The sequence below is a fragment of the Myotis brandtii genome, unplaced genomic scaffold (genome assembly GCF_000412655.1).
Source record: "Myotis brandtii unplaced genomic scaffold, ASM41265v1 scaffold134, whole genome shotgun sequence".
Lineage (NCBI taxonomy): Eukaryota > Metazoa > Chordata > Mammalia > Chiroptera > Vespertilionidae > Myotis > Myotis brandtii.
The window spans coordinates 865,365-877,543 of NW_005354756.1; the positions used below are offsets into that span (position 1 = coordinate 865,365).

The following is a 12,179-nucleotide window of genomic DNA, read 5'->3' on the forward strand; positions in this document are numbered from 1 at the left end:
CAGCTCATGACGGGCACACTGGCAGCCAGCCCCAAGTTCCCCAGTTTCCTATCCATGGGATAAGAATGCCCTGGGGAGTTTCAGTGCTTCTCAAAGGACAGAAGGAGGAAAAGACACGGGCCTGCCCAGCCCCCAGGCCAGCACAGGTGAAGTCCTCATGAGAGCAATGACAGTGCAGGGGCACTGCCCGCGGGATCTGAAGGAAGGGCAGGTCGGATACTGGTCTCCAAGTCCTATGTACACATTTTACAAAGTCTCCACTCTTCCCCCATTAGGCACGAGGTTGATTTGTCAAGCTCAGGAGGGGATGGGCAAGGAGGGAAGAGGGAGAGAGCGCAGTGCAGGTGGGGGAAGCGAGGGAGGAAGGACAAGATTGGTCTCCTCCGAGGAAGGGCCCCGCTGCCACCCTCACCGCAAGCTAGTTTGTTTGGGGAGCTTAGCACCCATCAAGATGCCCGAGGTGAGAGTCCCGGGGGCCTTCATCTGCATGCTGGACCCCACCATGGTGGGGAAGCTGCGGTTCCGCCGGATGCCACCGTTGAGCTGCAGCCCGCCGATGGCACTCGTGACGGTGGAGCATCCGAGAGGCAGGCCCTCGGGTCCCAGGCCTCCAGGGACAAGGGCCTGTGCGGGGCCCGGAGGCCCACAGAGGAGAGGCCCCTGATCCTCAGTCAAGATGGGGACGTGGGCTCGCCCTGAGTTCACCACCTTGGCCACGCCAAACCTCCTGACTTTGTCCACGAGGTTGAGGTTGGAGACAGACACGTCCGTCTGACTCTCACTGCTCCGGACGGGCTTCTTCTCCCTCACCTCCCTCAGGATGGAGCTGGCAGGCTTGGAAGCCAGGAAGTTGTCGTAGGGCGGGCTCGTGCACTTGAAGTCAAAAGAGGGTGGGGAAGACGTGGGCGTCTGCATGGGCGAGTTGGGCGGGGTGGAGGGGATCACGGCCATCCTGGGGGTGTAGGCGTGCAGGAGGGAGCCCCGCCCGGCCCGGTCCCAGCTCTGGGGGTCGTACACGGCCGCCGAGATGCCCCGCTCCTTCAGCAGCCACACCAGCCCCAGCGACGTGCTCATGGTGGTCGTGGACTCACGGGCGTTGGTGAAGGACTCGGCCAGGCTCAGTCTCCGGGGTGTGCAGGGCGTGGCCACCGGCGTGGACTTTAAGTGGCTGGCGCTGCCAGAAGCTGGAGTCGGGGCTGAGTTAAGGCTGACAGGAAGAGACAAGGGGTCATCCATCAGAAAATGCCCCGAGCACCAGGGAAAGGGGCAGTTTCCTGCAGGGGTGCAGGGCGGGCCTAGGACATGATGAGAGGATGCCCGCCCCCCCCCCCCCCCCCCGCCCCGTCCAGGCTCCTGGATGGCCCTTTCCTTCCCTGTCTGAGCCCCCCTCACCCGGAGGGCTCGGATTCCCTTGCGGGGGTGGGGCACGGTTTCAGTTCACAGGAAGCTGCACAGGGTGCACATAACTGTCCCCTTTGCCGGTGAGGAAACAGGCTCAAGGTCAGGTGGCTCACTCAAGGTCACTCAGCTAGGAAGGGGAAGACCCTGGATGGAACCCAAGTATCGTGAACCCAAATGGGGGAGGAAGCCCTTTGACAGAGAGGTTTTCTTTCCCCCCCAAATTGACTCCAACTCCAGAGTTCCTTCCCACTACCCACTTCCCTGAGGGCAGAAGTTACCCAAGACTACGGGCTATGAGTTTATCTCGGAATGGCCAGAGCAGGCGGGACATCCAGGTAGGGGGCCCTTGGGCAACGGGGAGACAGAGGCCAAAGGTGCATATCAAGTCAGCGGCAGACCCCGCCCCCTGACTCCCAGGACAGTGCTCTTTCCTCTGCATGGAGCGGCACCTAGTCCTCCCCGTGGTCGCCCAAATCCATAACTCGACGAGAGAAGTTACGGGGTCGGGGAAGCCATGCTGTGTTAGCAGATCTGCATCAATGGAGCCACATAGACAAAGGCCCAGTGGGTGTCTAGACCTATTACTGAAGGACAGCAAAGGTTCCTACGTCCACTCGCGTCATGCTAAGGACCCACTATGTTCCAGAAGCTGGGGCCAGGAATGAGGACAGACAGTGTAGAGGCCCAGCAGGGGGAAGGCCTAGCTGTCTGCTTCCAGGACAGGAGGGGCCTCTTCTAGCAGCTGCGACGGAGGGGTGAGGCCACTCGGGCACGGGAGCCGTGTGCAGCTGCTACAGGAACAGCCAAGGGGCCAAGCAGCACCCCAACAGTCTCACGAGACCTGCCCAGCGCCGCCCACGCATGTGGCTGTGACTGCAGGTGCCCCCGGGGAGCAGGCCAGCTGGGTGGTCCTGGGAGCTGGGGGCCGGGCCCTCTCTCCTCAGCCCGACGGGGGGAAGGACCAGATACCTTGGGCAAAGCACCAACGTAGGGAAAGGGAAGGAAGGGGACACGCTCCGGAGCCGGTTCCCAGAATGACCACAGCGGGGGCCCCACCCCTCGGGCAGCACCATCACAGGCAGGTCCAAGCTGCGGCATCATCCGGCTCCTCACTCAGGTGACCTGGCTGCTGACCGGTCAGCACAGGGAGAGGCACACCGAGCAGCCCCGCCCCCCAAGCTCAGGTCAGGATGCTGGTGGTCGGGGGGCACTCGGGGACATGAGCTTAGAAACCACAGCGATTCCTAAGGTTAAAAGGTGGCCTCTTCAAAGGGTGCAGGTGGAATTCTACAAAATACTGATCTACAAGCAACGGAGGGCGAAGAGGCTCTGGACCGGACATCTTGTTTCCAGGGCCATTCCTAGGGGGCGTTTCCTTCTGTTCTGAGCTGCCATTCTTTCAAACCCAGGCAGAAGCCTTCTCTTGCTCCCGACTTCCCAGGCTTCCTGTTCCCGACACGGCCCTGGGGATGCAGGTGGGCGTGCAGGCCAGGTGCCAGCCTCCCCCAGGAGGAAGCCCTGTCCCACGGTTTGAAACACAATCTCATCCTAAGAGGATGGGGAAAGCCAGGTTGTCCGGAGGCAGGAAGGGAGATGGGGAAGATAAGCTACCATGTGGAGATCCCTTCCGGTGAGAACTTCGGTTAGGCCTGTATTAGTGCTGGCACTCGGCTCGACTGGGGGGTTTAGATGGTTAGGGGTTTCCACCATCAAAGCCGAGTTAGCCAGGCGCAACCACAGAGACACACCCACGCCTAAGTCCCAGGTTAGTGGCGGCCACGCGTGCACACACAGCCCTTTCCACGTGGCCCTGCCAGGGCAGGCACGGCTGGCGTGTGCTCACCCCCTGCCTCGCCCGTGGGCTCACTGTCTGCCCTACATCTCCTCTCAGCTCAACGGGGCATGGGGCTGCTTCGCCGTCCTCCTCACATGACCTGCGGAAAGTTATTCAGAGTTGAGGGTGCGCCTCGGGGCGGCTGCTCCCTCCACGCTGGCCCTGCTCGCCTCCCTCCTTCTCGGCTTTACCTTCACCCCCCTGGCATCTTGCACCACAGAGAAAACAGGTCACTCCCTTTCACTGGAAGCTGTGGAAGGCCTGAAATCAAGCCACGCAGACCACCCCGTGCCATACAAGTCCCCTCGCCAGAAGGTGCCAACTTCTACTGCTTCTCGGAGGCACCGGAGGGAAATGGGCCACGCTGGGCACGTGGTCCGGTCTCCAAATGTGATCATTTCAATCAGTGGGGCTGTGGGCATGGTTCCTGTGGTCTATTGCAGGGGCACAAGGGTTTGGGGGGCTCAGGGAAGAAACTGTGGGCTCTACTGGCAAACTTTGGGGTAAAATGCCGGTAGACGTGGGCTTCGGGCCTGGGAATCTTCCATGACCAACGAAAAGTGCAACAGAAGGTGGTCCAGCCTCTATCTGACTGGATCTGAATTAACAGGGACCTCAGGACAAACGGAAACACGGGACCCCGTACAGGAGCCTGCAGGCGCTTACGAGATGGCGTCAGCTGGACAAGGCAGTGTTGAATGAGCCTCTCTACTTGGGCTTTCCTCGGCATTACGTCTCGCAGGGAGAGCCCCCACCTCACCCCACCTCACCCGCCCCGCTCCCCCCCCAGGCCTGGGGTCCCTTACCTTGGCGTGACTCGCGTGAGCTCGTCTGAAGGATGCAGGATGCGACAGGTGGTGAAGGTGAAGGTGGAGTTGGTCTGCGACATGCACTTCCCAGGGTGGTGTGCTAGATTGGAGGAGGGGGAGGGACAAAACATATTTCTCGCATCCAAGTACACCCAGGAGAAAAGGAGAGCTCCAGCTCGGCCCTCAACAGATGCAAGAAGCGATGAGCCACCTTGTTAACCGGATCTGGGCCAGGAAGGCGCAACGCAAATGTTCTGGCTCGAAGGCGGTCCCTCAAAAGCAGCCACACTTTTGAGCACTGGCGTGCAGGGCACCGGACCCCAGCTTCCGACCCAGTCCGGACAGGGCTGCGCATCGCGTTCTCGGGTCAGTAGTGGATCCAGTGTGAGGGGCTAAGAGGCCCGTGGGGGTCAATTTGGTTTCCCTCTTCAGAGGTCAGAATCGGCTTCTGTCTTTGTGGCTTGGCTTTGCTTTCCACTGGCCAATGGGTGCCAAGCTCTGCCAAACGGAGGGAGGGGCACGGGGTGGGTGGGGAGAGGCGCTTGCCCCCTGGAAATAGGGCAAGGCTCACAGGCTCCCTTTTCTGCTGACACAAAAAGGGGCGTGGCGTGGGCAGGCTGGTTCCACTACTGCCTGTCTGTGGTCTGCAGCGGGGACATGAGAGCTCAGCTGCCTCAGCAACAACGTGGCTGAGACCAGCCCCGGGGCTGTGTGTGGTGCTGCCTGACATGGCGATGCCGGCAGCACCAGCCCCACCCGGGCTGCTTTCCTGCGTCTCCAGGATGCCTGATTTTAATGAAAATGAGACGCAACAAGTTTCCTCCCATTGACTTCCTTTTGAAGGCCCCCAGAGTTATTGCTAAGGCGGCTGGAGGCTGTGAGCTGGAGCAGAATGGGTCACAGAAGCGTAGGGACCATGCAGCAGCAGGCTGGTGAGGGATGGGTGGTGAGGTCTACAGGAGACATCATGATTGTAGAGGTCATCCTCGTTCATAACTCAAACATTAAAAATAATAAAATAAAAAAGGAAAAAAATGCTGCTCCAACTAGCATGCATGATGAAGGACCCAGGTACCCCCTGCCCGCCCCGCCCCCACCCCCTGCAGCAGCTCAGCCCCCAGAGACCTCCTGGGAGAAAACGGATTCAAGTATCAGAGGCCATGAGCACCCTGAAGATTCAAAAGGCAGCGAATGAGAATCTTCCAGCTCTTTATGGCAAGTTTTCTCTTGGATTTGTCCAAAAGGAAGGCAAAACAGAAGAAATTGGTGCTCCAGACCCAGATCCACACGAGTGATTGTGTCTTTAAAAACACAAACACAAAAACAAAAACAAAAAAAAACCCCAACTGGAAACCAGATGAAACAAATAAACAAAAAATGTTGGAGACACGCAAATTGAAGGCAGGCAGGACAGAGCCAGAGCACAAAAATGGCGGCGGTGACTCAAGGAGCAACACGGGACTGGTTCGTCCTGATTATTATGGTCCGACCCGTCTCTCTGGGTCAAGGGAGGCTTCCGTGGCCCCTGGCGTGGCAGCCAGTGCCACGGCCACGGAAGCAAACTCTCAACCACAGGGAGCTCCAGGCCAAGGTGGGGGGCGAGGGGGGGCGGCACATAAAAATAGCCTTTATGGATCTGTGCTGCTCAACCAATAGATGGAATGGCTTAGGGACTCGGATAACCGAGAAACTGCTGCGAGCAAAACAAAAATGGAATAAGCTACGAAAAAAGGCAACCGAACAATCACGAGTCTTTGCCTGCCACAAGGTCTAGAAACAAAAGCAACAGAACAGCTGAGAAAGGCACCCAAATAACGCAGGGGGTTATTCGGGCGGGAGGGAGGGGAGGAAAAGGCGGTACACGGAAGTTATTAAGACGAAAGAAGTGAAAGACAGATAACATTTGAAGAAGATGGCAAACAAAAGCAAGGCTGGATTTGAAACCAGAAGCGCGCCCCATTGAAACGCATGGCCAGAACATCAAATCAAAGGGACTCGATGCCCACTTCCTCCTCCCCCATCACATCTGGACCTTCGATTGCAACAGGGGGTATGAGATGGACATTTCAGAGACACAGTTGCATCAGCAGAAGCAAAACCCATCGAATGCAAATGGATTTTGCGGAGAGGAAAAGGCTGCTAAAATTCGGAAGTCATTGTCCCCCAGAAGTAAGAGATGGCTTGAGAAGACCAAGGAAGATCAACCCGCATCAAAAGTGCCAAAGCCAGAGGTTCGACCCCTTGGAAATACCGCTGGGACACCGGGACCCGTCAGCTCTCTCCGCATGTGTCACCACCGCCTGCCCGGCCGCTGCAGCACCTCCCTTCCTTGGGACACAACACAGGGATAGTGAGTGAGTCGCCCGGGGCTCCTTGTGCGGCCACGGAACAGCTCCGGGTCGGTTCCTACCACCCTGCGAGCAGGAGAGAGCTGTCCTCATAGGAAAGACACAGGGCAGGGGCAGGGCGGCTCACTGCTAAAGTCCCCTGTCCCCACCGCACGGGGCCCTGCCCGCGGTGCTGCTCACTCGGGGCTCCGAGGACACGGGTTCTTGGACTCAGTGCTCTGACTTCCTACTTAAGCCTTCCTTCTTCTTCTCAGCCTGACTTTTCCTCAGAGCTGTGCGGAAAGAGTAAACGGGCTTCATCGGGATTTTATTCAGGAAGGAAGGGACACTGCCCAGTAAAGCCCCTAGTCCTCCATTAGTTTGGTGTGTTCCTCCTTCCCCAGGTTCTGACACTGGCACAAAATCCTCATCGATCTGAGATCACCTTTACACTTAATGAGTCCTGGATTATTCGAGGTCTACGCTGGTGAACTACATACCGGTGGTGCGTGTGTGGATTTCTGTTCTGAAAGCCTGGCACGCGCAAGCACATGCCCTTTGGGCAGCTGCAGTGGGTGCTGGAGGGCTTGTATGGGCGACAGGCACCCTGCTCACCACTCTCTGATCCATCCAACGTGTCTCTTTCTGCCTGGAGAGGTGCACTTGGGAAAGGGTTCCGAGTGCTAGGCTCCTCTGGGGGCCTGTGAAACCTGGTACCAACTGGAAAACTGGGTGCTTGGGATCCTGCTGCTGCACCAGTCATGGGGGTGCCTGGCACCCTACCCCCATCCCATCTCCAGCGATGGCCCAGAGGCCCCTGCAGACTGTGCTGGAGGTTATCTGCAAGTACACTACGTAGACCTGGTGATTGCTACTAGACCTGGTAATTGCTACTAGACCTGGTGATTGCTAGTAGACCTGGTGATTTCTACTAGACCTGGTGATTTCTACTAGACCTGGTGATTTCTACTAGACCTGGTGATTTCTACTAGACCTGGTGATTTCTACTAGACCTGGTGATTTCTACTAGACCTGGTGATTTCTACTAGACCTGGTGATTTCTACTAGACCTGGTGATTTCTACTAGACCTGGTGATTTCTACTAGACCTGGTGATTTCTACTAGACCTGGTGATTTCTACTAGACCTGGTGATTTCTACTAGACCTGGTGATTTCTACTAGACCTGGTGATTTCTACTAGACCTGGTGATTTCTACTAGACCTGGTGATTTCTACTAGACCTGGTGATTTCTACTAGACCTGGTGATTTCTACTAGACCTGGTGATTTCTACTAGACCTGGTGATTTCTACTAGACCTGGTGATTTCTACTAGACCTGGTGATTTCTACTAGACCTGGTGATTTCTACTAGACCTGGTGATTTCTACTAGACCTGGTGATTTCTACTAGACCTGGTGATTTCTACTAGACCTGGTGATTTCTACTAGACCTGGTGATTTCTACTAGACCTGGTGATTTCTACTAGACCTGGTGATTTCTACTAGACCTGGTGATTTCTACTAGACCTGGTGATTTCTACTAGACCTGGTGATTTCTACTAGACCTGGTGATTTCTACTAGTCCTGGTGATTTCTAGTAGACCTGGTGATTGCTAGTAGACCTGGTAATTGCTATAGACTCGGTGATTGCTACGTAGACCTGGTGACTGACACAGAGACCTGGTGATTGCTGCTGATGGAACTCGGGCTTCCAGGGGGGATGGGCAGGAAAGCCCACCTTCTCCCCATGGCACTAATGGTGAGAAGAGGAAGAAAGCCGGGACAAGGCAAGTACACTCTGGTGGGGAACGGAGGACGCCTGGAACTCTTCAGTCTGGCCAGCCACGAGGTCAGATGTGTACACACCAGCTCATGCACGTCAGTCCTTTTGAATGGTGCCCGTCCTCCCTCACCCACAGGGAGGACAGGCTGGTAAGGTGCTGGGACAGCAGAAACTTTCCTCTCTAAAGTCCACTGTGGCATCTGGTCCTTAAAGGACCCCTCACATGAGCCCACACAGCTGCCAGATAGAAAATGCAACCAGAGATGAGGCACAGCCCCCCACGGCCGCTGTCCGAAGGCTGCCGTGATCTGTATACCTGTAGGAGCCTATTTTAGGATACCCCCTTCCCCTTTAAATGGGCTCCACATGTCTGAGTATTAAAATAAAACTGATCTTCACTTTCTTCTATCTCACTTCCTTCTCCCTTTAAAGATCAAGGCATCCAAGAAAATTCAACTGAACTGTCTGTCCAAACATCTACCATCATAGCTGCATACTTTAAAAACTCTGATCTAATCCTTTACCACACACAGGCTCTTCCCTGCTCATGACTACATAAAACTCAGAGCACAAGCAAGACAAGCAAACTCTTTCTTCTGATAAAGTGCCCTTTCTAGATGAATTAAATCATAAAATGTCACTGAAATAAAGTAAAACTATAATCTAAAATTGTTTTAAACAATCCACTTTAATTATCTAAATTGTTTACAAATATGAAAACAAGGACTCATCGTTTTCAAGACATGGGATTATAAAAAACACACAGCAAATAATGATACAAAAATAATACATGAAAATATGTTAATAAATTTTTTTTTCAATATGCACTCAAAACTTTTTCTCCATGAGACAGCAGACTCTAGACAAAAGTGCCTGATGTAAAGACTTCCCAATTTCCTTACAACATCAGTTGCAAGAAAAAAAGGTGAATCACTTCTAAGTTTCTCCCCACTCAGTCTTCCCAGGCAGGTGGCAGCTCCTGGGACACAAGAGCCGGAGCATGGAGGGTGGACCAGGGTGGGGACCAGACCAGCCTGGATACAAACGCCAAGACGGAAGATGCCCAGGCCTTCCTGCTGAAGCTCAGTGTCTACCCTTGACTCCAAGATTGTGTGCCTAGTGCCCCTCGGGGCCTCTAGGGTCAGTATTCAGAGTGACTTACTTCTTTCATTCCAGGAATTGAAAGGGTCTTGTCCTTCCCAATAATAGAGAAAAAAAAAGAGCCAAACCATTGTCTGTGCCTTTCCTTTCTGCACTGAGCTTTTCACCTCACCCAGAAAACAAGCTCCTGAAAACTCTGGTCTAAACAATCAGACCTTTCCTAAATCCCCTTCAGCAATCCACACACTTCTGTTGGACGCTCACTCCACTTCCAACCGCCCCGAGGGGCTGGGATGGATCTGCTGCCGGGTTTGAGTATGGAGGGAGGAAGCAAGAACTACGCCTCCGTTTCAGTAAGAAAAGCCCTCAGGACTCAGGCCTCCTCCTTGGCCCCCTCTCTCCCTCCATCTTCCGAGAGCAGTTCTCTCTCAGCTGACTTGCTGAGCTGTACTCCTTCTGTACAACTTAAAGGTGCTTCTTTCCACTTCCAGATACACCCCTGTTCCAGGTGTAGGGCTGCAGGGAGGGGCCCTCACACGCGACAGGATTCCCTCCCACGTCAGCCACCAGGATCAGCCCACGCTGTTTCCTGAACTGTTGTCTGGTTCCTGGTGCCCCTAACAAAGGGAGGTAACAACAGCGCGCAGGTGTAGGGCTGCAGGGAGGGGCCCTCACACGCGATGTGATTCCCTCCCACGTCAGCCACAAGGGTCAGCCCACGCTGTTTCCTGAACTGTTGTCTGCCTTCCTGGTGCCCCTAACAAAGGGAGGTAACAACAGCGCTGGGCTCCCCCTCTTAAGTGTGAAGATCCTACACAACAAGCATGGTCGTCCCCTCCAAGCTTAATCTGGTAACTTAATTGCTACAGAAAAGAAAATAAACCACAAAGAAACCTGTTTGCTAAACAAATCCTTTGAACTCGATGAGACCTCTAAAGTTTATGTTAGAGAGAAAAAAAAAAAAGTTGGTCCCCCCCCTAACGTCCCTTGGCCATAGGTCTCTGAACTCAGCCAGGGGCTGGCAGATGCTGCCGGGAACCACGGCCCTGTCCGGCCTTGCACTGCACAGGGAATGTGGCGGCCTTCACGAAAGAAAGTCAAGACCCACCAAGATGAGTGAACATCCTCTTTTCAGGCTTGGTCTCTTGGGACTGTCATGAGGAGGAAGACATCGGCTGATCCTTCCTTTTCTGGGTCTCTCCCCTTATCCCATACCAAGCTTCCCTGCCTTCCTAGCCAAGCAGCCAGGAGGTCCTGGGGGTCTGGCAAATCCTAACCCCATGGCCCCTGGATCCCAGGCCCCGAGCACGAAGCTTTTCAAGCCAGTGCACTTGGGACGTGGGCAGTTCTATGAATTCACGGCCATGGCTTTCATGCTTGTTGGGACAGTGTGGGAGGGTTTAGAGGGGAGACGAGCCATGAGCTTTCCAGATTCATCCTGCGCCTCTCTCTGGAACAGCTTCCTGCCGTCATTCGGGCTTGGTGTGGTTCAGGAGCATGGCTACAACACTTCTTAAAAACCCACTCCGAACAAACATGCTGGGCAGGGGCACAGATACCTGCATCCAAGTTAGAAAAGGACAAAGGCTGACCGAGGGGCGTCTAGAATCCCGCACACTTTCTGGGCTCTCTCCTACTCCGATGCAGCATGCAGGTAACGGGGTCTCATTCACCTTCGCAACGATCCGGAACTCATTTCCCTGAAACTGCCCAGCTCAGCTCAGCTCAGTGTGGAAATGGCCAGGGAACTCAAGGATCTGTCCCTCAGACACGGGGAGAGACCCCTAACAGGAGTGTGTGTGTGTGTGTGTGTGTGTGTGTGTGTGTGTGCGTGTGTGTGTTTACAGAAAGGATGTGTCCAGGAGGTACTGAGTGCTACAGCTGGACTAACTGGAGCCGAAAGGAGGCATCGGACTGTGTGTTAGAAACAGAGCTGCGCAATGGGAATGCTTCCATCATCACCCACACGGACGCGCGGAAGCTACAGACAGAGAGCCACTACGGATGGAGCTCGGAACAGAGGTGAGAATGGCCCAGAACTCTGCCTCCGGTGAAGGTGCCGGGTGTACAGGACTTATCTCGGTGCCCTCACCAGACCCCTCCTCCTCCTCCTCCTGCTCCTCTGCGGCCGCTGGCTCCTGCATCTCTTCTGGGAAAGCCTGAGGCCGGCTCGGGGAGCTTCTGCCGCCTGCGACAGTCACGTGCGCTCGGGACCTCTCACCTGAGGTCTCTGGGTGCTGCACTGGCGTGGAGGTAGCTAGGCCCCGGGGGGAAATGTGGTCACCTGTGTCATCTTCTTCAAAGTCGTTAAGGCAGTACACTTCGTCCACGTCTACGTCCAGCGTCCGGAAGCCCTTGGTGACCACACCGGGCCGGGGGTCCAGGATGCCCCCGAGGTGAGGCTGGGCCAACTGCTGCCAGTGGTGAAGGGTGGCAGAACCTTGCAGGAGAGAAGGCGGACAACGGGGGCAGGGAGAAGAGAGGGTTAGGATGCAAGTCTAAGCCGACAGCCGCTCGCCACCCTCGGGGCCCCAGCAGGACCCGAGCCCTGCAGCAGGCGGACCCTGGGAGGGACACGGGGGAGCTGCCTCCCCCTCCCTCTGTAACAGTAGCTAAGACCCACCACGCCCGGAAGGGGCACCGATTTAAGGAATTAAAAAACAATTTTTTTTTAAGTAAAATTCATGCCATACTGTGTTTGGGACAAACCCTTTATTTTAAATCAACTGATGTCAACCCCCAGATCCAACACTTTAGAAATAGAAGCGGTAAAAAAATAAGCAAAACCGACACAAAAGGTGTCGGGGGCGGGGACAGCCTGTCTGACCGTGGAGCACACGCTGCGGGGGACAGGGGGACACAGCAGAGCAGGCTGGGCAATGCCAGGCTGAGCCCAGGTGCCACAAGGAGAGAGAGGCAGAAAGA

The 12,179-nt window shown here is 55.3% G+C and overlaps 1 protein-coding gene and 1 long non-coding RNA gene across 7 annotated transcripts in view; one reads left to right on the top strand and one right to left on the bottom strand.

Annotated features, from left to right (window-relative positions):
- Positions 1–6: 6 nt before the first annotated feature.
- Positions 7–12,179, bottom strand: part of TRAK1 (trafficking protein, kinesin binding 1) — a 60,016-nt gene continuing 47,843 nt past the window's right edge. For 3 of the 6 annotated variants that reach the window (XM_014534905.1, XM_014534906.1, XM_005860396.2), the window contains exons 13-15: positions 11,347–11,694; positions 4,042–4,144; positions 7–1,207 (exon numbers count right to left, since the gene is read on the bottom strand). In XM_014534905.1, the coding sequence (XP_014390391.1) occupies positions 409–1,207; positions 4,042–4,144; positions 11,347–11,694 (1,250 nt within the window). In that variant the 3' untranslated portion in view covers positions 7–408. Of the gene's footprint in view, positions 1,208–4,041; positions 4,145–11,157; positions 11,695–12,179 lie in introns of those variants that run through there. The other 3 variants (XM_014534908.1, XM_014534907.1, XM_005860397.2) reach the window with 3 other exon arrangements.
- LOC106725076 lies at positions 9,723–10,063 on the top strand. The gene is made up of 2 exons (XR_001360952.1): positions 9,723–9,762; positions 9,902–10,063. It is a non-coding gene; the product is annotated as an uncharacterized LOC106725076 (long non-coding RNA).